Source organism: Pavona decussata, unplaced genomic scaffold, assembly GCF_977016875.1.
Source record: "Pavona decussata unplaced genomic scaffold, jaPavDecu1.1 SCAFFOLD_98, whole genome shotgun sequence".
Classification (NCBI taxonomy): Eukaryota; Metazoa; Cnidaria; class Anthozoa; order Scleractinia; family Agariciidae; genus Pavona; species Pavona decussata.
The window spans coordinates 3,642,501-3,665,420 of record NW_028145514.1 but is presented as its reverse complement, the minus strand read 5'-3'; the positions used below and the strand labels follow the sequence as shown (position 1 = coordinate 3,665,420).

The following is a 22,920-nucleotide window of genomic DNA, read 5'->3' as shown; positions in this document are numbered from 1 at the left end:
GTCCATAAAACAATATTAATTTTGTGTGAGAGTGTGTCACTCAGGTCACAGAAAAGTGTTGGTTCTCCGTATTAACCAGCATCTGTTTTAAGTGGCTAATGTATTAAAGAGAAAAAGATAATAAGCTTTGTGTCAGGACAAACACAACTGTCCACAATAAGTGGGTGTCCATAAGTGGGGTTCTACTGTATTAAATCCCCCATGCACACTATCCCACTGGTCACACTGCTTCCATAAGCACTAGTATTAATACTGAGATCTCTACATTGTTAGATTCTGAAGAAACTATTAACCTGAGAAACCACTGCCACTCTTGATGTGAATGCAGGGACAAACTTCAACATCAGCGGATCAATGGCAATCTAAACAGACGAACACAAAATACAATTACATATTTTATTTATAAGATCAATTCTGTAGTTTATGCCCAACATAAGGAGTAATACTTAGACCATGACATTAAGGCCCACTGGTTACGAATGAATGAATGGCTAATGGCTAAATTCGCTTTAAGTTCACATGTTCTTTTTTGAATAAATTTCTTTGGGAATATACAGTAGTTGTGTTTCTTTGATCAGTTGCTCAAGTATAGTTACAGTACATGCAAGTTGCAGTTTGTGCGCGGTCAATTGCTTTTGATTAGTCCAATTAAGTATGTATTATGGCAGGTTAATAATTATAGAAGTGAGATCAATAGGAAAAGGGCTAAAATTAGTGTAATTAATTACTACAAATTAAAGAAATATTAGTTTACAGTTTATATAGAGAGGAGATAAATAGGAAGAGTGCTTTTTCAACAGTTTACTGAAGCTTGATAAGAAAAATTCAAGTTAATTAACTTAACAAGAGACAATTAATTGTAGTTTGCATTCACTGTTTTTTGTGAGGAATTGGTTTCCTTGGGGGTTACAAACTTTGATAATTTATTCACAAACTTTAAGTCAAATTTTAGTGTGGCTTTTGGCGTTCACTGGCATCTGCCTAAAGCAAGTGTTGTCAATGGCCGTCTTGATAATAATGCTGCTTACTTTAACTCCCCAGTAACTCGAACAAAATCCAACTTTTCCTGACCTTGAAAAAAAACTTTATTTCCCTGACTGTGGCAACGATGTAGTTGCCTATGGGATGCACCCATAACGAAAGTGTTGGTTTGACTTTCCATACCTGGAGTGGTGGAAGAGCTCTCAGTGATCTTAAGTCATACACCATTAGAAATCTGTCAACTGCCAAGTGCCCCATCCTACAAGAACATTAGATACCTGATATGCATACGTCTATAGATTAAAGGGTACTACACTTAGAACTTTTAATTCTAACAGTTACTATAGAAAACTACAGTGTAATTCTTACATGACAAATGTGGTGCCTTTCTATTCTTGTCATTTCATTCTTTCCATGTAAAGACAGAGTACATGTAAGTACATGACTTATAATTTATATGACTTGTTGTCTAGTGAGTAATTAATTTGTTCTAACTTTAGGTTCAGGCCTTTCAATTTGAAAAACTTACTAGTCAGATTCCATTGCAATAACATTATTGAAGAAGACGAGTCATAAAATTGAGAAATACATGATCAGCTGCATCTATAACAGACTACATGTATACCTCGAGCAAAAGCCACAAGTAACCAGGAGATTTCCCGACACATCAAAATCTGACAGTGTGCCTGTGTGGGCATCCAACACATGCTCACATTTCAGAGAAGAAGGATCTCTCAGCCGCACCTGATGAAAAAGAAAAGGAAACTGCAGAAATTATATTGCCATTTTGATAAAAATGAAAATAGGCCCTATCACGGTTTTCGACGCCATTTTGACAAGTAGGCAAACAGGCTTGAAATAAGAGTGTTTGTATGGAAATCCAATGTCAAAATTTTTCATAAAACATTGCTTCTGAAAAATTCATGAATTGGAAACTTTTGGCACTTGGAAAAGGATTTTAAGAAAAAAAGTTGGAGGAATAAAGCTGTGACAGAAAGCGTCGAGTCGTGTTTTGAACTTTCCATACATTTCCCTGTATTTCAGTTTTTCCCGTGAACTATTTTTAGTTTCAGTTCACAGCTGGTTCGCTATACAGACAAATGTATGGAAAGTACAAAACATGACTGGACGCTTTCTGTCACAGCTACATCCCTCCAATTTTTTTCTTATAATCCTTTTCCTAGTGCCAAAAGTTTCCAATTCATGAATTTTTCAGAAGTGATGTTTTATGAAAATTATTTGACATCAGATTTCCATACAAACACTGTTATTTCAAACCTGTTTGCCTACTCGTCAAAATGGCGTCGAAAACCGTGATAAGGCCTATTAGATCAATTGAAGGGGTGCCTGGAAAAAAGCCCTAAGTGACTTCTGTTAAATTGCTAGATTCTCCTTCCAAATTGCCCTATATTCGCTTGTGAAACAAAAGAAGAATTGACCTCACATCAAAAGTCACTTAGGGCCTTATTTCATGCACTCCTTCAATTATAAACAAGAAATTACTGAGCATTTAATTTCTCAACAGCTGCTCTTACATTAATTTAACTGTATCTGGTGAGCATGCCTTCTTAACAGAGGCCATGACAACTTTAGGAGAGTTACAGTGTAAATGGGACAAATTTGAAAGAAAGAGAAATCCTTGAACAGATTCAAAAAGCCCTCCTAATTGAAATAAGTTAAGATGTATGTATATCTTAACTATTGTCTCTTAACAGTAGGTTTATTTGCTAGTTCAAAGATAGGCTTTTGACAAGAAACAATCCTTAAGATACAGTAAAAACCCGCGTGTAAGACCCTAGTGGTTTAAGAACCTGCTGGCAGAAATTTTCCATTTTAATACCCAAAAATATAAGAACCTGTTTAGCCAAGCAAGATCAAGCAGGTTCTTATATGTGGGTAACAGTTAAATTAAGATAAACATTTTAACCAGGGAGTTGACTTTGAGATTGCAAATTTTTTTTGCAAGAAAATACCATTTGAACTGTAATTACAAATAAAAGTATTTATTTTTACAACAAAAACAGGTTTATATAAAGTTCAGTTGTGAATAAATACTGTATATTTAAGGAGCAAACCCAAGTTTGTTTATTTTTCTGGTTATCACCGACTATTTTTACCACAACTGTTTCTAATCTCGCAATCTGATTGTCTAATTTTCCATTGTCGATAAGAGTCTAGACAACACTGCTCACGTCAATCAGCGCGCGGAAATTTTGACAGTTATTGTAAAAATTTTCTTTGATGTTGATATTGTGGTAAAAAACAAATCGAATGTGGTTTAACGTTGTCTGTACTCTTATCAACAACGATATTTGTCATCACAGTGGTCAAAATTTGTTGTGGACTCACTCGGCGTCCACAACATTTTGACCACTGTGATGACGAATATCGTTGTCGATACGAGTACAGACAACGCTAAACCACATTCGATTTGTTAAATCTCCTTCATAGAAATTAAGAACCTAATTAAGAACCTACTTACCCTAAATTGACAATAACTACCCCAAAATACAAGAACCCATTTTGCCAGACTTAAAAAAATGTAGGTTCTTACACACGGGTTTTTACTGTACATCTTAACATGGGAAGGCTTCACATATCTGGCCCCATGCCTTTTTCAACACAATCAAACAGAGTTTTTACCACAACTGTTTCTAATCTCGCAATCTGATTGGCATGTTTTTCATTGTCGATAAGAGTCTAGACAACGCTGCTGGCATCAATCAGCGTGCGGAAATTTTGACAGTTATTGTAAATATTTTCTTTGACGTTAATATTGTGGTAAAAAACAAATCGAACGTGGTTTAGCGTTGTCTGTACTCTTATCGACAACAATATTCGTCATCACTACTCTTATCGACAACAATATTCGTCATCACAGAGGTCAAAATTTGTTGTGGACTCACTCAGCTTTGTCCACTGTGATGACGAATATCGTTGTCGATAAGAGTACACACAACGCTAAACCACATTTGATTTGTTAATTGCACTTCTTTTTAAAATGCAATATATTATTCAGGGTACAGACGTTATATTTATTTAACTATTATTATTGAGGCTAATTAATCATAAATATTATAATTGACTTTTACATGTAGTTACAGGTACAACAACAAGGTGTAACAGTCTACTGTACCTTGCCAGCTGTGTCACCGCAACAGAGATACCGAGAAGACTGTTTCATCACAACAGTGCCAGGGTCCACTTCAGTCTATTGTGAAAGAGTTGTCTTAAGTTAACTGTTAACAACATTAAAATGATTATAAATTGTTTCCTCCAGTCTCAGTTAGCTTCTCTCCATCCAATGCATGCAGAGGTAAAAATTGTTAATAGACGGTAGTTTTCCAGTTAATTACAAATGACTTTAATTAGTTCACTGTACACTGTACATGAGTGCATCTACATGCACAAATAAAAAAATAAATTACGTAATTTAATAAGCATCAAATGTACATGTATTTAAGCAAAGAGGACTATATAGATCAAATTGGAATTTAGAAATGTTGATTTTGAGGAGTCAGGGGAAAACCAGAGTACCCGGAGAAAAACCTCTCGGAGCAAGAATGAGAACCAACAACTAACTCAACCCACATGTGACGCGGAGTCCAGGAATCGAACCCAGGCCACATTGGTGGGAGGCAAGTGCTCTCACCACTGTGCCATCCCTGCTATCCAGTAATGTGCTACAGCTATAGATAATAAGTTATTTGAAGTCTTCAAGCCTGATCAGAGTTCTAAAAGAAATTAACAGCTATACTTAGCTGTATTGTATTGTTTTTACCTTGTTACTGACTGCTCCCTTTTTCAAGTCCACCTCCAACATCAAGTTCTGATGTCCAGCAACCCACAGGTGTGTCTCATCTCTTTGCAGCATGCACTGCAAGTCTGACAGGTCAGAACCACTGCAAAAAATAATTTAATTGTTATTTCTAATCAGACTTCAAGGCAGTGTAAAATCATGACCACAAACTCAGCCTGCAAAGGATCTATTCTTCATGCAGGACGCGGTGCATACTCAGGCTTAAGACTTGAGCAAGAATCAGGCCTTGATAAAAACTTCACATATAAGCCCATCTAGAGATCCACCACTGTTGCAGCCAGTTACTCATGAATGCCCACCAATTGTCTGTACCATGAAGCATCTATGATGTAATATTGTACAAAGTGTAAGTGCGTAAGTACTGTCTAGTTTATTATTGTATGCAACTGTGTGTTTTCTTGCAAATAAAAAATAATAAAAAAATAAAAAAAATAAAAAAATGAAGCATCTATGAGCATTTTTTACTTCTCTATAGGGTAGTCCCTCCATCACTAACCTGTGATCAGGTCCAATTTTAATCTTGATTTAACCGACCACTGTTTGGAAAATACATGTAAGGCTATGCTTGGAAGAAAACCGGACCTGAGTAATCGAGCCTATACTCCAATTTTAGCAGCACCATTATAATTTCCTTTTACATGGTTGCTTGTTATTTTTCATTTCACATTCCCCACAGAAATGGTTTACTGAGATAAATGAAAATGGCACCTGATCATAATTACTCTTGACTAACACAGCTGTACACTTCTTTAATCAAGTCCTACCAAAATCTTAAATTAAATGGAAGTAATTAAAAGTTTGGTGAAAATTGCAAGAAAACATCCTTGGACAGAGTGCTCAGTCAGATCTACTGCATGTCCTAACCTGAGGTTAAAGATTCGAAGTCCTGTTCGAGCTGAGAAGCAGAGTTCATTGCTTGATAGAGACAGTATTCCAATGTCATTCACTGTCACGTGCCGGATTTCCTCATGATGAACCTTGAATGATGTGTACTTCTGCAGTTCTGGTCCAAAATAAGATGCTAAATGGCCCTTCATAAAATGAAACATAGAAAGCAAATTATTAAATTATATACAGTATTAATAAAATAATGAATTTTCAAAGACATGACCTTAAAAGGGCCTTAGCTTCCAGTTCCTCTGATGTCCTCTTACATTATAACTTTTACTGTTACCTATCAACCTAGCCATACTGTTTGGAAGAAAGGAGGGAGAAACAAAACAAAAAAGAGAAGGCTGGGTTCTGAAACTAATTAGTCACTGAAACATGATGGAACGTTATTAATAATTCCTCCATCACCTGCCAGGAAAATGTCATGACTACTACACAATAGTGACATTTAGAATTCAGTTCACAACAATAGTTAACCGTTTAGCTGTCAGCTCCTATATATCCAGAATTAACTTCAATCATTCAGTCTCCATTTTTTTTTAAAACATGATGTCTCTACCCATTTATCAGCTTTCCCATAGATTATGAGCTAATCGTGGTTATTGTAATTATGTTTCGAACAACTCAGAACACAGAATAGAGAACTAAGACCTACTTCGCCATGTACATGTACACATGTATGAGCCTTGCATTTCCAAAATAAATTTAATTCAGCAAAATTTTGACATCTGAATCAGCCACTGAATTTGTGTTGCACTGAATTCCAGGAATGATGCACTGGACCAAATGTCACATTTGCCATTCAGATCAAATGCTGACAAAAAATATAAGCTTAATTATACTGTAAAAAATACATGTATCAGTATGAACAATAAGCTAATTATATATAAGGTTAGTTTCCTATAAAATAGACTGGTAGCAAGCTCAGTGTGCAGCAAATTTTAAAATTCCATGTCTTCATGCTGACTTTACAGTCCAGTTTTCCACTTAACTCATTGATATACTATTTAGTCAATATAAGAGAAAAATGTGATGTAAGTGGGCTAGAGCATTTTACTGCTTAAAAACTCGAAAAACTACATGTATTTATACACTGTTAAAAGCTTAACAAATGAGCACAATTCTTCCTTGCATTTCTCTACTTTACACCCACCGATTGATTTGCTGTCCACACAAGTTCTTCAAGAGGATCAAATAGAACTGATGAAATACCAGAATGGTCTCTTCCACTGTTAAAAACACTTCTAATTTCTTGATATTCCTCTCTAACTACACCACCACCGTGATCGAGTTCCATCTTTCAAAAACAACAACTGGTCAGCAGCTGCTCACGAGAATTGTTCTTACATGACGGAAGATTGGTAAAATCGATACCGCTGAAAATTGTGTATGAGCCCACGACATGATTCTTGCAGACTCCACGAGACCACAAAACCCGCCAAGTACGAGACGAAAACAAGAATGACTGGGTTATAAGCTTTCTTTTTCGCCAGCCCAGCGCGCAGACGATCTTTACTTTGTGGTATGTTTTATGTTTAAATCTTAGCTAACTAGAACAGCAATCACTTCGTAGCTTCTGTTACTTAAACTGTGTCGTTTAGTTCGTCAAAATCTTTACATAGGCCGTTCTAAAAGGACTTGAACAAAGAACGCTGATTCTATTAATATGCGTGCGATGTTCACTTGATTCCAATTATTAAAGTTTAAGTTAAGGACGTCGTTTATTTCTGCAGTCACTGAAATTCACCGTAGGGAGTAACTAGGGAATACAGCCCACCGTAGTTCCTTCACACGAGGTAGCCTCATTTAATTGTTTTGTTAGAGAAGGGCACTGTTTGTAATCATATAAAAACAAACACGTATAAACTTATAAGCTTGTTATACTTTTAACCGCAAGGAAATGAACTTAGTAAATTCATGCTAAACAACTTACGACTTTGGCTCCAAAAAGGGCGGGGAGGGGGTGGGGGAGGCAAACAAAGTGTTTGTCACCTGACAACTAGTTATTGCAAAATGTTACACATCTTGAAAGCTTTCATCCAAATTTTGCAAAAGTACAAGGAGTTGTTTTAATAGGGAGTAAGTGAGTTTTGATCTATGGCATGTGACACATTCTCCTCCAATCGGAAACGTCAGATTTGAGTTGGGAGGTATAACAAAGTGGTTTGATCCATCGCTTCCGACTATAAAATTAATTTTGTTCCCAAATCAAAATGCAAGCACCATAGTTAAGTTACAGTTTGTATGTGGTTTGATTTTGCTCTTATTCTGGATACATGTTAAATTTCTCTGGTTATGCCAGTGAGATTTTTCCCTTTCCACAGTACTCAGTGTCTGGAATTTGAAACCAGGTCAGTTTGGTAGAAAGGGAGCACTCTCTCTGTAGTTCCATAACTGAACCATTGTTGCTCTTCCATTTGGCAAAAGTTATACCAGTTCAATTATATCAGAAACTTAGACTTTTAATAAATAAGTCTAAGAGTCAGACTCACAATATGACCAGTTCCCAGTTGGCTTGATACATGTAGCTCAATTGGTAGGGTACTGCACTGGCATTGCAGAGGTCATGGGTTCGAATCCCGTTCAACCCTGATTTTTTTCAGGCTTTCTTTTCGCAACTGCTTAAGTTGCGTTCTAACTGCGAGGTTCTTTCAGCTTCTATTTGATCTTTCATCCGCATTTCATCATCAGTTCATCCATATGTTTCATATATTTCATTCATTTAGTCAGAAATGCAGGAAATGCAATTGAAGGCTTAGACAAAAACTGCATAATTTTACTTTATTAGCCACAAATTTGGAAACAAGAAGGAGACCAGGATGGCTTCAGAATTAGCTTTACCAGGACAAGTCAACTTGAGTGTTCCAAGATGGGATCAGTCCACCTTCTGGGGAAGATTCAAACATTTCTTTGCAATAACAGACTGGAGAAAAGCTCTTTATACAAACGCACAGCTTGATGAGGCAAAAGAACTTGTGGAGGCTTATGAGTAAGTTAATCATTATTACTAATGTTTGTCAACACAAAGCTGATTAAGGCCAGCCAAAAACGATTTTCTGGACACCATGATCTCTCATGCAAACAACAATAGTAACTTCATCTATTCCTGCACCATGCATGATGCTTTAGACAGAACATCTTTTAATTAACAGCACCATCTGCCCTTGGAAGACCTTGATAGCACAGTCTTGTGCAGTTCCAAAAAATATAAATACTTCCCCTTCCCACGAAGGTTTTTTGTTTTGCATCCCCCATCCCCCCCCCCCCCCCAGGAAATTCCAGTTTAGCTTCATTCATTGTTTCGAAAATTTTGACTTTCAAGACCCCTTCCTTCCCCTTGGAATTTTTGATGACCTTCCGTGAGGTGGGTAGGGATTATTTCTGGAACTGCACATTATTTGTTGCCAACTCTTCATTTTATCAAAACATAATTAGCAAGTATAAAAAGTGAACTTTTTTCCCTCTTAAACATCAGTCTGTGCAGTTGTACAGTATATTATATTGATGGTTAAACATATATAACAGGTTTTGATTGATTACTTTTGAAATGTGTGAGATCAGGATTCTCCTTTTCATTAATCAGCTATCAAGAATTGAGTTACCATAAGATTAAATACAGTCTTGTACTTCTGCTATTGAAATTTCCATGTGTACATGTATTGTGTGACACTCTTATCTTTGTTTATTAACATAGCCCTGTCTTCACTAATTTTGACAAAATTAATCACCCAAGGCAGTACAGCTGGATCTGAATTTGGCATGAATTCCTGTTATTTATTCTTCTCATTTTTTAAATCACTAGGCAAGGAAAAGCACCCAAACTGTCCGTTGATGAACTCTGGCATGCAAAGCACCTGGTTGACTCTGCATTTCATATAGACACTGGGGAACGAATGAACTTTATGGGTCGCATGTCTTTCCAGGTCCCCGGTGGTATGGCAATAACAGGAGCCATGTTGCAGTGGTACAGGTCTGTGTTCTGAGTGTTTCTCAGTCTTTAATTGAATTTGAACAGCTGTCCTCTATACTGCCTTGGCGCTTATTTTAATAGTGAATTTTACATTTACCTCATAAAATATTAAGTACTGTATTAAATGTTCAATGTTTTTCTTTCAAGCAGGCATCCATACAATGCCCAGCCAGATGCCCTTTTCACCAACTACACAGTCAGGCTAAAACAGAGGCTTTTGTCTGTGTAACTTTCCACATGTTGGTTGATTTCTATGGTGGGGCTGCTAACCCCATGTCCAACCATCCCACATGGCTTTATCTGGGATTAGGACCGGCTAGTTTTCTCCTCAGATCTAAACTGTTTCTAGGCACTAAAACATCTCAGTATCAATAGTAAACTAAAATGAATACCCTTAGCTATCACAACACATTTAACTTAGGGGATAAAGTCCCTTTGAGAAGCATTTGTGATGCTGAGCTTTTCCTAGACCCCCCTAGTTGCATATGAAGGATACTGCCTCTTTTCTGCCGAGTTTGTTGTTGAATTCTGTTGATACAATGTAAGTCACTGTGTAACAAATTTCAGTTATAAAGCAATTTAACATGGATGCAATTTTTAACAGGACTGTTCCAGCTGTGGTATTTTGGCAGTGGATCAATCAGTCATTCAACGCTCTAGTTAACTACACCAACAGGAATGCTAAATCAACAATTACTGGAAAGTAAGTGTTAAGTAAATAAAAGAAATAACTTTTTGTATTGACATTATAGATCCAGAGTGCTAATTGGAGATGCTATTCAGATTTACATGCACAGTAATTGACTGTATTATTTTGTAATTTGGAATTCCCTTAGTTTTAAGGATTGGAAAAACGTGTGTGTAATAAAGCACTCATAAGCATACAAAATCCTCTCAGAGCAAGGACGAGAACCAAGACCAAATTCAACAAACAGTTGAAACTCCCAGGGTAAAGCATGCCAGGTCCCACCTGGAACACATTCCCCAAGACCCTGAAGAACTCCTGAAAGTTCTCCATTTAATATGCTTTCAAATGCAAACAAATTGAGACTGCAAGATAAATTTTGTTATGAACTGCATGTGCCTTGTGCATGCAGTAATTCAAATGAAAAAATTAATACTATTTAATTATAAAATTAATTATTAAAGACATGAGTGGAAAAATCCTTAGGAAATGTGTACAGCAACTGCCAGTATTTTTGTGTAAAATCCAAGCAAAAGTTACACACACTGACAACAAAAATAATGCTACAGTGTATTAAAGTAAGCTTATAGCAGAGAGTGGAGCAGGGGGGCAGGACCTGACTTTCTCCACCCCTCAGTTGTTTGAGTCTTGCTAATGGTCCAGTAAGCAGATCAATTAGGTTAGAACTTTTACCGGTGTATATTCTTGTAAGGTTTCGTTCAGATGCTTGTTTGACAAAGAAAATTGATATTAATAATATTATAAAAACAGGGAATTCCATACCCAGGAGAAATTCTTATTACTTAAGATCTTAATTTTTTTCAAGATTGTTAATATTACCAATAAGTTTCTTTTTAAGAATCGTGCAAGAATGGTACATTCAAGATCTTGTAATATTCTTGTGACCAAATAATATTAATTTATGCATACATATAACTCTTGTAAGGAATTGAAAGGTTTATTATAACTTACTATTAAATAAATTTTAATCAATAAACTATTTTATAATCTTAGGCAGATTGGTATAGCTTATGTATCAGCAACCTCGAGTGCTGTTGCTGTTTCAGTGGGTCTCAATACTCTAGTGAAGGTAGGACATTTTACATGACTGAAATTACCCAAAGTTTTGTAAAATATTATTTGAACATGCATTAATCAGGAAGGCACACAACCAAAAACTCTTACATGGGGCTAGAGGCAAGTTGCCAGAAGTAGGAGGAAACTGATTCAATTGCATCCACGTAAAAATGTCAAGGCTACAGGTACATGTATGTACAGTACCGTGCAAATGTAAGTTGACAGTCTCGACTCGAAACTTGATCCTCGCTTCGAGGATCGAGGCTCGAGTTTCGAGTATTGAGTTTCGAGTTTTGAGCGGGAAGCGTTTTTGTCAGAGTTTATTACAAGGAGTTCTTGATCTGAAATAAATTGTTTGTTGCTTACAATTATTTTTCAGACTGCCCCTCCTCTTCTTGCTCGCTGGGTTCCTTTTATTGCAGTGGCTGCCGCCAACTGTGTCAATATTCCTCTCACAAGGCAACGGTAAGCATAAGGTTCACTTTGGAGGCAAAGAAAAAAAAAGAAAGGACGGAAGGGGAGGAAAGGAAAGGAAACAAGAGATCAGCGAAGTACAGTATTGCTCTGGTCTGAGTTTTAGTTTCAGAAAAATACATTAATATTTGAAAATATGTGGTTCAGAAGTTTTTCACTCTCTTGGATTATACCATTGCACACCCTTTCAGTGTATGTGTGCAGTTTTTCACATGTATACAGTTACATACAGTACTTTAATATTAATTTATTAGTACATGTTATTAATTTTTATAGTTTGTTTCTTTACTTAATTACTTTGAAATGAGTTATTGTACATGCACAGTCATGTAAGTTAAAAAGGTTGTGTTAAATGGGATTTGTTTCCTGTTTGCTTTTCCCTTTAGAGAAATAATAGATGGTATTGTTGTGTTTGATGAGAATGACAATCCTGTTGGAAAATCAAAGAAAGCAGCGACGACAGGAATAACACAAGTTGTGATCTCCAGGATTACAATGGCTACACCAGGAATGAGTGAGTTGTTGGGACTTTTCGGAATTACGTAAAATTACGTTGCAAAAATAACATTCTGGTCAAAATTCATCAGCCAAGGAAACTTTAAATTTGTTATTGTTTTTACTGGTGCAATTCTCAACGCATATTAAGATAGGGTTTCCAGGGTCAGGAAAAAAATATTTTTTAAAGATCAGTTAATTAAAAGTCAGGAAACTTTATCTTGGGCCAGCCATTAAGTTTGCAAAGGAGTTTCCTTGTTGGCAAAGATAATGATGTTCCAAAAATGAATTGCTAAGGAGTTGATTTGTGTGCTCTAATTGCCAGCTTTGTCAACAGATTTGTCTTTAGTGGTTGACCAGTGAAAACTGCTCTGTGGTCAGGGAATAGTCAGGGAAAAGTTAGGGAATTTTTTTCATTCTGATGAGAGGCAAACCTGATGGAGTACATGTACAATTTTGTGGTAGATGTATCATGATTTGGGAACGTTCAGACCCCTTGCCAGATCCCTTGTCCCCACCCCTCTGCCTCTGTACCTCTTATTAATCTTTATCCAGCTTTAAAATAACAGCCAGTTAATTTCACATTCATTTGATAATTTACATGACTGTATAATCTTGTATCCCATGCATGTACACCTTGTGAAATCTACTTGTAAATGTAATTTACATGTATAACTGACTGCTTAATTAGTAAGTGTATGTGTGATAATCAAGTAAAATATGACTTTTTGTTACTTTTCCAGTTGTTGTGCCTATTATAATGGAGGAAATAGAGAAGTATCGCTTTATGCAGGTTTGTCTGGAGTCCAATAATTTAATATTATTACATGTGTATTAATAATATTCAATTATTTCTTTTATTGAATAGAGAAAATTACAATTGGAATTAAATAAATTATTGTTGTAGATGTGACAGCCTGTGTATTGTGATCATGATATCAAAAATTAAACCTTCATTCCCTGGTACAGATTCTCCTCACTACTTTAGATTTATTTAATATAATGATTATCTCTTTATACATGTAGTACCAGTCGGAGAAAAGTTTCAAGATCATACATCATTTACAGACAACTCAATAACAATTAATTATCTTTGGTGATCATTTGGTTTATTCCATCAACTGTTTCATTGTTAAGTCATGTAATATTTTAATTATTTTCAAGAAGTTACATTTAAATGATTATAATTACACTTATTTGTGTCTGAAAGTTCTTTCATTTACCTTATTTTAACAGCGCATTAAACCATTGCATGGGCCTATTCAAATGCTGCTGTGTGGTGTAAGGTAAACAGTATTCATTTATTTATAAAACTGTTTCCAGTAAGTGAGGTTTTCAAAGCTACAGTGTACCTCATGTACTTTAAGTTGACGTACTGCAGTGCAGTACAGTAACATTACAAGTTTAAGTGAGGTACATGATGCACATTGATAACAATGTTTTATGCAAGAGAGATATAACTGACTTTTTGGATTGATTTTTGTCTTGCTTGAAAGTGCCTGAATTTTTGTACAGGCCTTCAAGTTAGTCAAAGAACCTTGCTCTGTGGTTTTTATGGCTGGTTTGCTCTTAGTTTTTGAGAAAAACAAGGCCAATAAATAGTGGTGGTGTCATTTCATGTCCTCAAGTAGAAGAAGAAACTCAGCAGAGCGTGGAAACTGACACTTTGGATTCCGTGTGTTCATTGTTGATGTATTATTTTTGGTTGTTACCCATACATATACATTAGCTCTCTCAAAATTATGTTTTAATGGTTCTTAAAGCCCTATTATGTTGACATGCGTAAGTTGTCCTCACTGATTTATTTTTAAATGTTTAGGACTCTCAAATTTAATAAACCTTGTCATGTCTGTAGACTGGCTTTAGTTACTAGTTTTGGTTCAATCGATTCCTATATATTCTCATGACAGGGATAGAGTTTAATCAATTACTGATGTTGTAAGGAGAAGCAACATGCTAGTCACTATAATTGGAGCTTTAAAAGGTGCTGACAAGTTACCTCTTACAAGTAAATACATACAGTAATAAATTCAATCATGTTTTTAATAAAGTTTTTTACTTTATATCTTTAGCTTGTGCTTTATGGTTCCCGCTGCATGTTCAATTTTTCCTCAGAGATGGTTAGTAACTTTCCTAATATTAATAATTAGTTAATTAAAAATACAGTATATCTATTTAATAATTACTAGTTTCCTAAATAATCTGACTATGTAATTATGCCAAGAATAAACTTGGGAGCATGGGTCATGTTGTTGTGAGAAAATACCCATCCTGCATACAGTGTTTGTTTCAGGCTTAAATGCCAGTCTTGGCATTTTAGCAAATTGAGTTTGTTACCTAACGATTCTTCTCAGTGCATATCTGTTCATAAGGTCTCAATCATCTCAGGAATTTGGACTTGTTGCAATGAAAACCTAAGACTTACCTTTGGCACTGCAGACTTTCTTAACCTCCAAAATTCATTTCATTGTCGGAGGTACATAAAGGTCATTACGAGTGCAAAGTAAGGTCAGCTTGTGTTTTTAGAAAGCCAACAGCAGCTCGTAAAATTATGAAGAAGGGATTGTTTTTCTGCAACTTACATGTACAAATTAAATTCAGCTCAAGAACACTGGAACAGATCAAACTACACTTGTCTAGTGTACACAACTATCTTTCTTACATGTACTTGAATTTAGTTTGGATTCAAATGTACTGCCACAATTTATAATATATTTCTCTTTTTCTTGCAGTTCCTTGTCAGTGGATAAGCTTGAACCAGAGGCACGGGAGACCATCAGAAAGAACCACCCAGGAATCAAAACAGTGTATTTCAACAAGGGGCTTTGATGTTTCGGTGTTGTTAGCTAATGAATATTAGAATAATTATTGACATACAGTTTTTCAAGCTAGGGAAAAATTATGCAAACATTTTGCATTTAATTTACATACATGTATATACATGCATTTGTATGAATTTACACAAATAATTTACATGAGGTTGCCCTGCTTGCCCTGTTGTTTTAGTTGGCCAAGCTACATGTAGAACTGCAATCATTAAGATAACAATGTTATAGCCCACCAATCTCCTGGCCGTAGAGTCAGACCCCAACTGCTGTAACCTGCACACTCATAGCACAGTGACAAATCCTAGAACTTTTCTCCAAGGAAATTTGGAGGGTGGGGGGAGGGGGAGCCAGATTGCAAATTTAATGCTTCTGGATATATAAAATTTTTGCCTATTTAGCTGAACCAGCAACTTACTGCATATGAAAGCTACATGCATGTATTTTTATTTAATGCATGTTTGTATAATTTCTACACTTTACTGTGCGGGCTACATGTATATATATATATGTTAAGTGATAAAATTGGGAAATATCCTTCTTGGAGGCCTTATTACAAGTCCCCAAATTATAGACCTGATATAGAATAATAGTGACAGTGACCAACTTTTGCAAGGATGATGTCTCTTCTCACAAGTCTCAAGAATTTTCAAAATACCCATTGATAGTTACTGTTAGTAGTAATATGAGTGAAAACTAAAAACAAAAACAAAAACAAAGAAATTATTAGGTGTCATGGATTTAGCAGTTGTTCAGGGCTGACATTCAGCTGAAGCATGTTTTCCTGTAGCACCCCAAAGACAGAATGAAACCCTGGAAACAAATAATCTCAAACTATCAAGAAAATTTTATGCCAGTATGAAAGCTCTTTTTAGCTGGATGGTATAAAGTAATATTAATACCCCCTCCCCTCCTACAGTGTACACAGCAGCTTGGCTCCCAGGGTGGATATTACATGTAGTTAAGTATTTTGGGCCACAACATTAGAAACAAAAATAATAATTACTGTAGACCTATAATAATAACCTTCCATCTCACTGTCATACAGCAAAATATTTAACATGTTATTTTATGCAATTTAAAACATTGTAGTTGCAAGTTTTCAGTCAGGTAAGCAGCACATTTATTTTTAATTATTTAAAATCCACAGGTTGGGTTACAGTTGTTGAAGGGAAATTTTTCCAACGTCTTAATTAGGTAGCAAAATTAATGTAAGGGCACACTATAATAATAATCTATAGTTAGTAAGTTTGTGAAACAAAATGTGCTGAATCTCACAATCAACTAAATAGTGAAATTGTCAAAAATTAATGATGTTCAAACTGTTCATATATTGCACATGTATGAAAATTGAATTCTGAAATAATAAAATAAAATTTAAATAATCATTCAAGTTATGGGTATTTCACAGCTGTGACTGATTCCAGTTTCTTGTAAGTTTCAATGAGGTGGAGCCCTCAATCCTACAGTATTGATTGGTGCGTTGAATTGGTGAATTTTTTTTCTGTATTTAATGCTTCTCGTTGAGGGGTGGCCAGTGCCATTTGCAACATCTGGCATTATGGGTTGAGAGAACCAATTCAAAATAACGAACAACTAAACATTGGTCTTAAACATAAAAACAAACATGGAGCTGCAGGTTATAAGATCCAGTGAAAATAAAGCTTGAGGTACCAACAAACACTTCTTTATTATCATCTTGTTTAAATAACTACACAAGGACACGTATACCCACAACATCAATAAAATTATACTGCATAATATAACAGAGCTAATTAGTTAGAAAATTAATGATATATAAATAAATCAAATGAATAAAATTATAATTCGTTAGCTTTTCTGCAGTAACAAATGAAATCAATTCCCAAAATTAATTTTTTTTAAGGTACAGAAAACTATCTGATGATTATTGACAAAATTTAGCACCCAGTATTTAAACACGTCTGGATACCATAAAAACCAGTGGTCGGTTAACTAATTATATGTGTATACAATAACATTTTAACCAAAAATTGTTGTACTTTGTGGGTGCTGCTTACTGGAGAGAACATCTACCATGAAAAGTACAATGTTGAAGGGTTATATGAAATACAGACATAACTGTAATTTTTGTCTTAAAATCAAAGTTGCTATTAATTCCTATTTTGGCATAGAGACCATTTATCATGTAAGAAACTTTTGTTGCTTCATATATTTCTTACATTTTGGGCAAAATGCTAATTAGATAAACAGAAAGTAGCTTCATCACTTTTCTAGAAAATGCACGTGACCCTTGAGTGACTCCTGTTGTTCACAACTACCTGAATGCTTTGCTTGACTTGGTTCAGTCTTGTATTCAAAAGAAATCGGTCACGCATCAGTCTCTCTTACATATTTGTGTAGGTCGCTTGCATTTTCTATAAAAGTAATAAGCTATTTCTTGTTTATTTAGTCTGTCTGTCTTGCTTGAAACCCTTGATATACTACAAATTAAATTAATCAACTTTACAGTAATATTTATTATTATTATTATTATTATTATTATTATTATTATTATTATTATTGTTATTATTACAATATTGTAATCATTATCATCATCATCATCGTCATTAAGGAAGAAATGTTCATGGAAGATATTCTCATTGTGAATTAGAAAAAATATTTCAGTAATCGCGATAATTGTTGACAGGACTTGGTGCATTTTTGCAGTATAAAGATCAAATTCATTTTCCGTCACAAAAAGTATATTAATTTATATTTTTATTAACAATTCTGACTGGTCTAACCAATAATTTTGCTAGAGAATTGGTTTAGGTTTGTTTGTCCGAAATTTAAAATTAACTGTGCTACCTTGGAGTGCAGCTTGATCTGTGAGTGTAGCTTACATGTATAGACCTGTGCTGCATAGTTTTCAACAATTAACTGGATAAAATTGTCTCTTCCAGTTGTTACTGATCATCTAAACTTGTCTCACAGAGAACCAAATAAAATTGTCACTTCAGGATACACGCATTGCTAAGATTATGTGTGGTAAGGGTATCATTAGTATGATCAACTATCTCTTATAGCTGCATGCATCCAATGTGGCCATCATTAAACACTAACTTCTGGATACAATTTCACTAGCTTATTTATAATGCATGGCTTATACACACTCTTGCCAACAAAATGTCTATGCAAGAATAATTAATATATTACTTAACATAACACATCATTCAGCTCTTTCTAATATCCACAAATTAATTGGTTGCCTCGCTGGACCTTCGCAATAGCAGCATTCTAAACCGTTTTGAGGTCCAGTAGTTAATCACTGCATGGTACGATAGAATTCAAGGAAAATAGTTTTCTGTTTGGGGAAGCTGACAATTTGAGAACATACATGTACAGTTTTTCAGATATAGGATTAACATTCTACAGCTATCAGTATCTGTGGAAATACATTAATTAAAATGTAACAGTCTGTTTGTAAATGGCTAAGTAAGGGGAATGGCCTAGCTAGCCCACCACAAGTCTCCTGGTAGACTGCAGGGAGACTCGTGGCCGACTGTTGTCCATTTGTCGGTTGTCTTTTGGTCGACTGTCAGCCGCTTGACAAACCGTTTACTGACAGTTCGCTGACAGGTTTATGGGGGAGCTGTTCTTGAATTTTTCTCATTTTTCTGCATTAGGATGGGATCAGTTCCCACTCAAGGGACTCACATATTGTGTTCCTTTGTCTTATGCTCATAATAAAATGAACATTTTATTTTTTCTATTTCCATCACGAAGTTTCAATAACAACTTCCTCATTTCCTCTATTAAATTAAGAGGCTAATTTAAGGTCACACAAGGCCAGGGACTTATCAAAAGGGGGATTTCATTAATAAAGGGAGGGGATCATCAAATATTTTCTCACATGCATGTACTGATATTTTCCAACCAAAGACAAGGTGCTCTAGATCTACTACAGTGATGGACATTAGGCATCCACAAATATTAATTTTAATTTTCTGTGCATGTTATTGTGCTACAATTTATTATGGTTACCACTGACGTTAATTTACAGCACTCATGAAACAGAACATCTCATCAAAACAGGTACAATACACAAATTATTAATTGTATATTGTGTTGATTTACCAAGAGTGCAATGCAGACACCTCACAAACAAAAACACAATGCCTGTCCAGTAAGAGGACACCTTGTGCAATGACAGCTTTTAACATTAAGGTGCAGTTCCCGAAAATATCCAATCGGCATATTTCCCCCACGGAAGGTTTTTTGGTTTGTACCCCATGTTCACCCAGGAAATTCCAATTTAGCTTCATACTTTGCTTCTAAAATTTTGACTTTTAAGACACGACCCATGGGAATTTCCGACGACCTACCATGGGGTGGGTATGGATTTTTTCTGGAACTGCACACGGGGGTAAGGCATCAATGAGATGTAACAGTGCTTTTGCAGTGGTTTACAAAACAAGCTTCAGAAGGGAGGATTCTACAGAAGAATCTTAATGGTCATTTTTCTGACAAATTAAAAATATACTAGTAAATGTGCAATTAACTCTTCAGCTTGACCTGGATCCCCCCAGTGCGATTTATGTCAAAATTCATGTCCATCAGTAACTAAAGAGGAAAATAATTTTTCCAGCACTTTTTTTGGTTTAAGTTTTTTAGGATCCATGATCATAATGCATCAACTTGAACCAGGCGTCGTCCTACATAGACTCTACAAGTCAAAAATATAAAACACTAATTAAGTTAATTCCTAATTTAAATTCTCTCACAAAACTGGATAAATTAAAATACAGCTGACCCTGCACAACAAGTCATATGGAGATGAACTAATACCGATACAAAAAAAATTGACAAAAATCATTAAATACACTAAAGGTGAATCTCCAGACAGTAAGTCTGTGTGGGGATAACATCATACCTCTTCATAGAGAATTATCATTGCTTATAATCCTCAATAAAACATGCTATCTCACTCAGCATACAGGTGAATGTACATGTACAAGACAGCAGCCAACCACCCTGTTGATGAGAATTCACACCACTTACCCAATTCCAAATGCAATGAGATGAGATAGCACAACAGCAGGTACAACAACATAGAAGTTGATATTCATCAGTTCTGAACTACTGCAAAAGAGAAGCAAAAATGCAACTATCATTACTTCAAAGTGACACGTGAATACAGTGTACCTAAAATAATATTCATGTATACCAGTGTGGTCTTGTTTTATCCACTGCTTTACACTTCATTTTGTGATAAAAACAGAAAACTTGCCCATAATCATTGTAGGTTTTTATTGCAAATGCAGTGCAAAGCGGGAGATAAACACTGGAGAAACGTTTCCTTATGGAATTCAAGGCCACATGAAAAAAGTCTGGTGAAACTGAGCAAAAACAACAAAAAGCCATCTCAAATGCACCATACAGTAGGTCAGTTCTGCCCTGAGCACTTGAATTCTGACATCCATACAAGTGGGAACTGGGATTAATAGACAACTATAAGAGGGATATGATCTTAAAATTCAGTATTGAATTAAATAACTAATAATTTTATAAGTCTTTATTCATCAGTCGAGATAAAAATACTTATCAGATGTTACATTATCAAAAGTCAAACAAGGAAAGAACATTGCACACAGGAAGAAAAAATACAGTCAACAACGTAGCATAAAAAAGTGTAATATGCAATTTAATATCTGGTAAATTTTATATATGGCTAAGTAAAGTTATTCTTAAAATTAAGTTTAAGACATTCTGTGTTCATATTTGGTCATATCCTGGATCTATTTTTGGATCTATTTCTATTTCTATTTCTTGCACACAGGTTATTCTTTAAACCTTAGAAGTAAACTATGTAGTGGGTGGTCTCTATGTTTAAATTTGTTAAAAAGATGGCAGTCACTTTTTTATAATAATTATAAATATAGCCTCAAATTTCATAGCCTGGTCTCTATGTTTAAATTTGTTAAAAAGATGGCAGTCACTTTTTTATAATAATTATAAATATAGCCTCAATTCTCATAGCCTGACACAAGTGTCTGATTTATCAGGGAGACTATTGTCATGATTTTTTTGCCTTTTAAGTTAGGTAGTACTACGTACCTTTTCATGACTTTAGTGCCTCTGATGCTCAATGACTTCCCGCGTGGCTTGGACTTTTTAACTGGATGCTGCATCTTCCATTCCCTGTTTATACCATTGAATAATCATTATTTAAAAAATTATGCCAAAAATCTTAATAGGACACTTGCCAAAAATGTAAGAGAATATTTTAAAAATGAGCATGCCCAAAATTAACTACAAAAAAATGTTATGCAAAGTGTTGGTGTGCTACATGGTTTAGAGGTTATAAGTCATTGGTTTAATCTTGCGAGCTATGCGTGCTGTCAGTTTCCAAAGACAAGAAACTGCTCCTCATCTTCTCTCTATACAGCCAAGAAGATCCCCTTTTAAACGAAGATACAAATCTTGTTACCACTTACTTTTGAGGTTGCACTTCAATCCGGCTGGACCACTCCCAGATCCAGTCAGTGCTGCGTTCCTGAGGAAGCACTGTATCAGCCTGCAATGAAAGAAAGAAATCTTCTAAAATTTAACTCACTCAGGGTGACTATCTCATGACTGTGTTTTGATGAAGCACTACACAATGTATTGATGTCTCCGGAAATAATCCTGGGTTACATGTAACATGAACTTTGATATTTCCTGTTTTATTACTACTCAATACCGATTCTTCAAAAGATTTCCATCCCTCAGTTTTGACTTTAAATAGACCTTTCTTTACCGATAAAAATTAGAAAATTAAATTAAAATTAGCCTTCAATTTCCATACACCCCTGGAAGGGATCGGAAATTCCAGGTGAGGGGGGGGGGGGGGCAAAGCCAAAAGAAGTTGAAAGAATGGATGAAGTTTCCAGAGGGGTCAGGGCTGGGGGTCTCAGAAAAAAACCCCTTCCGAAGTTTAAAAAAACACCACTGCACTTACTAAATCTACAAACATTTACACTTCACAGTACAGCTTTCAGGACAAGTACGTTGATCTCTTCCATCCTGAAAATTTCTAGCCTGCGAACGCAGACGTATTTCCGGCTGTCGAAAGGAGAGACAGCCGGAAATACGTCTGCGTTCGCAGGCTAGAAAATTTCAGATTGGGTCTTTCAAGACACTGATGAAACTCAAGGGAAATTGTCAGACATGTCCCAGCTTTAAATAGTTGAGGAATATTGTATCAAGTGTGGCACGCATTTGTAACAACCACAGACATTACGAAACTACTTGATGAATTACAGTTTTGGACTGTGATACTGTTGGATTCATTTCATGAACAAATAAGATCAATTGGCCAATGAATTGGTACTTGATATTCAAAAAAATTGTAAAACCACATCTTTTTTTTTACTCTGGCTTTTATGAAAAAATCGCAATAGCATTGCAGGATTAACATCTTCTTGTTTTGATAGTTTTGATAAAGATCAACGGAAGATTTTAAAATATTTCTCCGTGTGCAGTCGCCGGCATGAAAATTCTCTGCCTACGTACATAAATATTCCAAATTAATCAGACTTATCAACCTGAATTTAGCTGTATACATCCATTTTAATACGAAGCATGTAAGAAAGAAGAGCCAAAAAGCTTTCAATGAATGTAAGCTAACGTGTTCGAAGCAGCTTTATCTCACTCTTGATATTTGCTTTCAGTGCACGTAACAAAAACACTTTACTAATTA

At 35.4% G+C, this 22,920-nt stretch overlaps 3 protein-coding genes and 1 long non-coding RNA gene across 5 annotated transcripts in view; 1 reads left to right on the top strand and 3 right to left on the bottom strand.

Annotated features, from left to right (window-relative positions):
* LOC146472734 (PAN2-PAN3 deadenylation complex catalytic subunit PAN2-like) overlaps positions 1–6,991 on the bottom strand; it is a 34,579-nt gene extending 27,588 nt beyond the window's left edge. Inside the window, exons 1-7 of the mRNA XM_085119451.1 lie at positions 6,846–6,991; positions 5,666–5,832; positions 4,763–4,883; positions 4,118–4,192; positions 1,607–1,725; positions 1,165–1,240; positions 294–362 (exon numbers count right to left, since the gene is read on the bottom strand). Of these exons, the coding sequence (XP_084975577.1) occupies positions 294–362; positions 1,165–1,240; positions 1,607–1,725; positions 4,118–4,192; positions 4,763–4,883; positions 5,666–5,832; positions 6,846–6,989 (771 nt within the window). The 5' untranslated portion in view covers positions 6,990–6,991. The remainder of the gene's footprint in view (positions 1–293; positions 363–1,164; positions 1,241–1,606; positions 1,726–4,117; positions 4,193–4,762; positions 4,884–5,665; positions 5,833–6,845) is intronic.
* LOC146472730 (uncharacterized) overlaps positions 1–22,920 on the bottom strand; it is a 96,228-nt gene that overhangs the window by 27,909 nt on the left and 45,399 nt on the right. The gene's annotated exons all lie outside the window — the stretch shown is intronic.
* On the top strand, positions 7,100–15,887 carry LOC146472733 (sideroflexin-2-like). The gene is made up of 11 exons (XM_085119430.1): positions 7,100–7,214; positions 8,481–8,681; positions 9,495–9,662; positions 10,267–10,365; positions 11,362–11,437; positions 11,804–11,889; positions 12,285–12,412; positions 13,137–13,186; positions 13,630–13,679; positions 14,466–14,513; positions 15,126–15,887. The coding sequence occupies exons 2-11, from the start codon at positions 8,512–8,514 to the stop codon at positions 15,220–15,222; spliced, it is 972 nt and encodes a 323-aa protein (XP_084975556.1). The 5' UTR covers positions 7,100–7,214; positions 8,481–8,511; the 3' UTR covers positions 15,223–15,887.
* Positions 19,165–22,920, bottom strand: part of LOC146472732 (BCL2/adenovirus E1B 19 kDa protein-interacting protein 3-like) — a 4,553-nt gene continuing 797 nt past the window's right edge. Inside the window, exons 4-7 of one of the 2 annotated variants that reach the window (XM_085119428.1) lie at positions 21,677–21,756; positions 21,297–21,380; positions 20,241–20,321; positions 19,165–19,905 (exon numbers count right to left, since the gene is read on the bottom strand). In XM_085119428.1, the coding sequence (XP_084975554.1) occupies positions 19,863–19,905; positions 20,241–20,321; positions 21,297–21,380; positions 21,677–21,756 (288 nt within the window). In that variant the 3' untranslated portion in view covers positions 19,165–19,862. The remainder of the gene's footprint in view (positions 19,906–20,240; positions 20,322–21,296; positions 21,381–21,676; positions 21,757–22,920) is intronic. The other variant, XM_085119429.1, reaches the window with a different exon arrangement.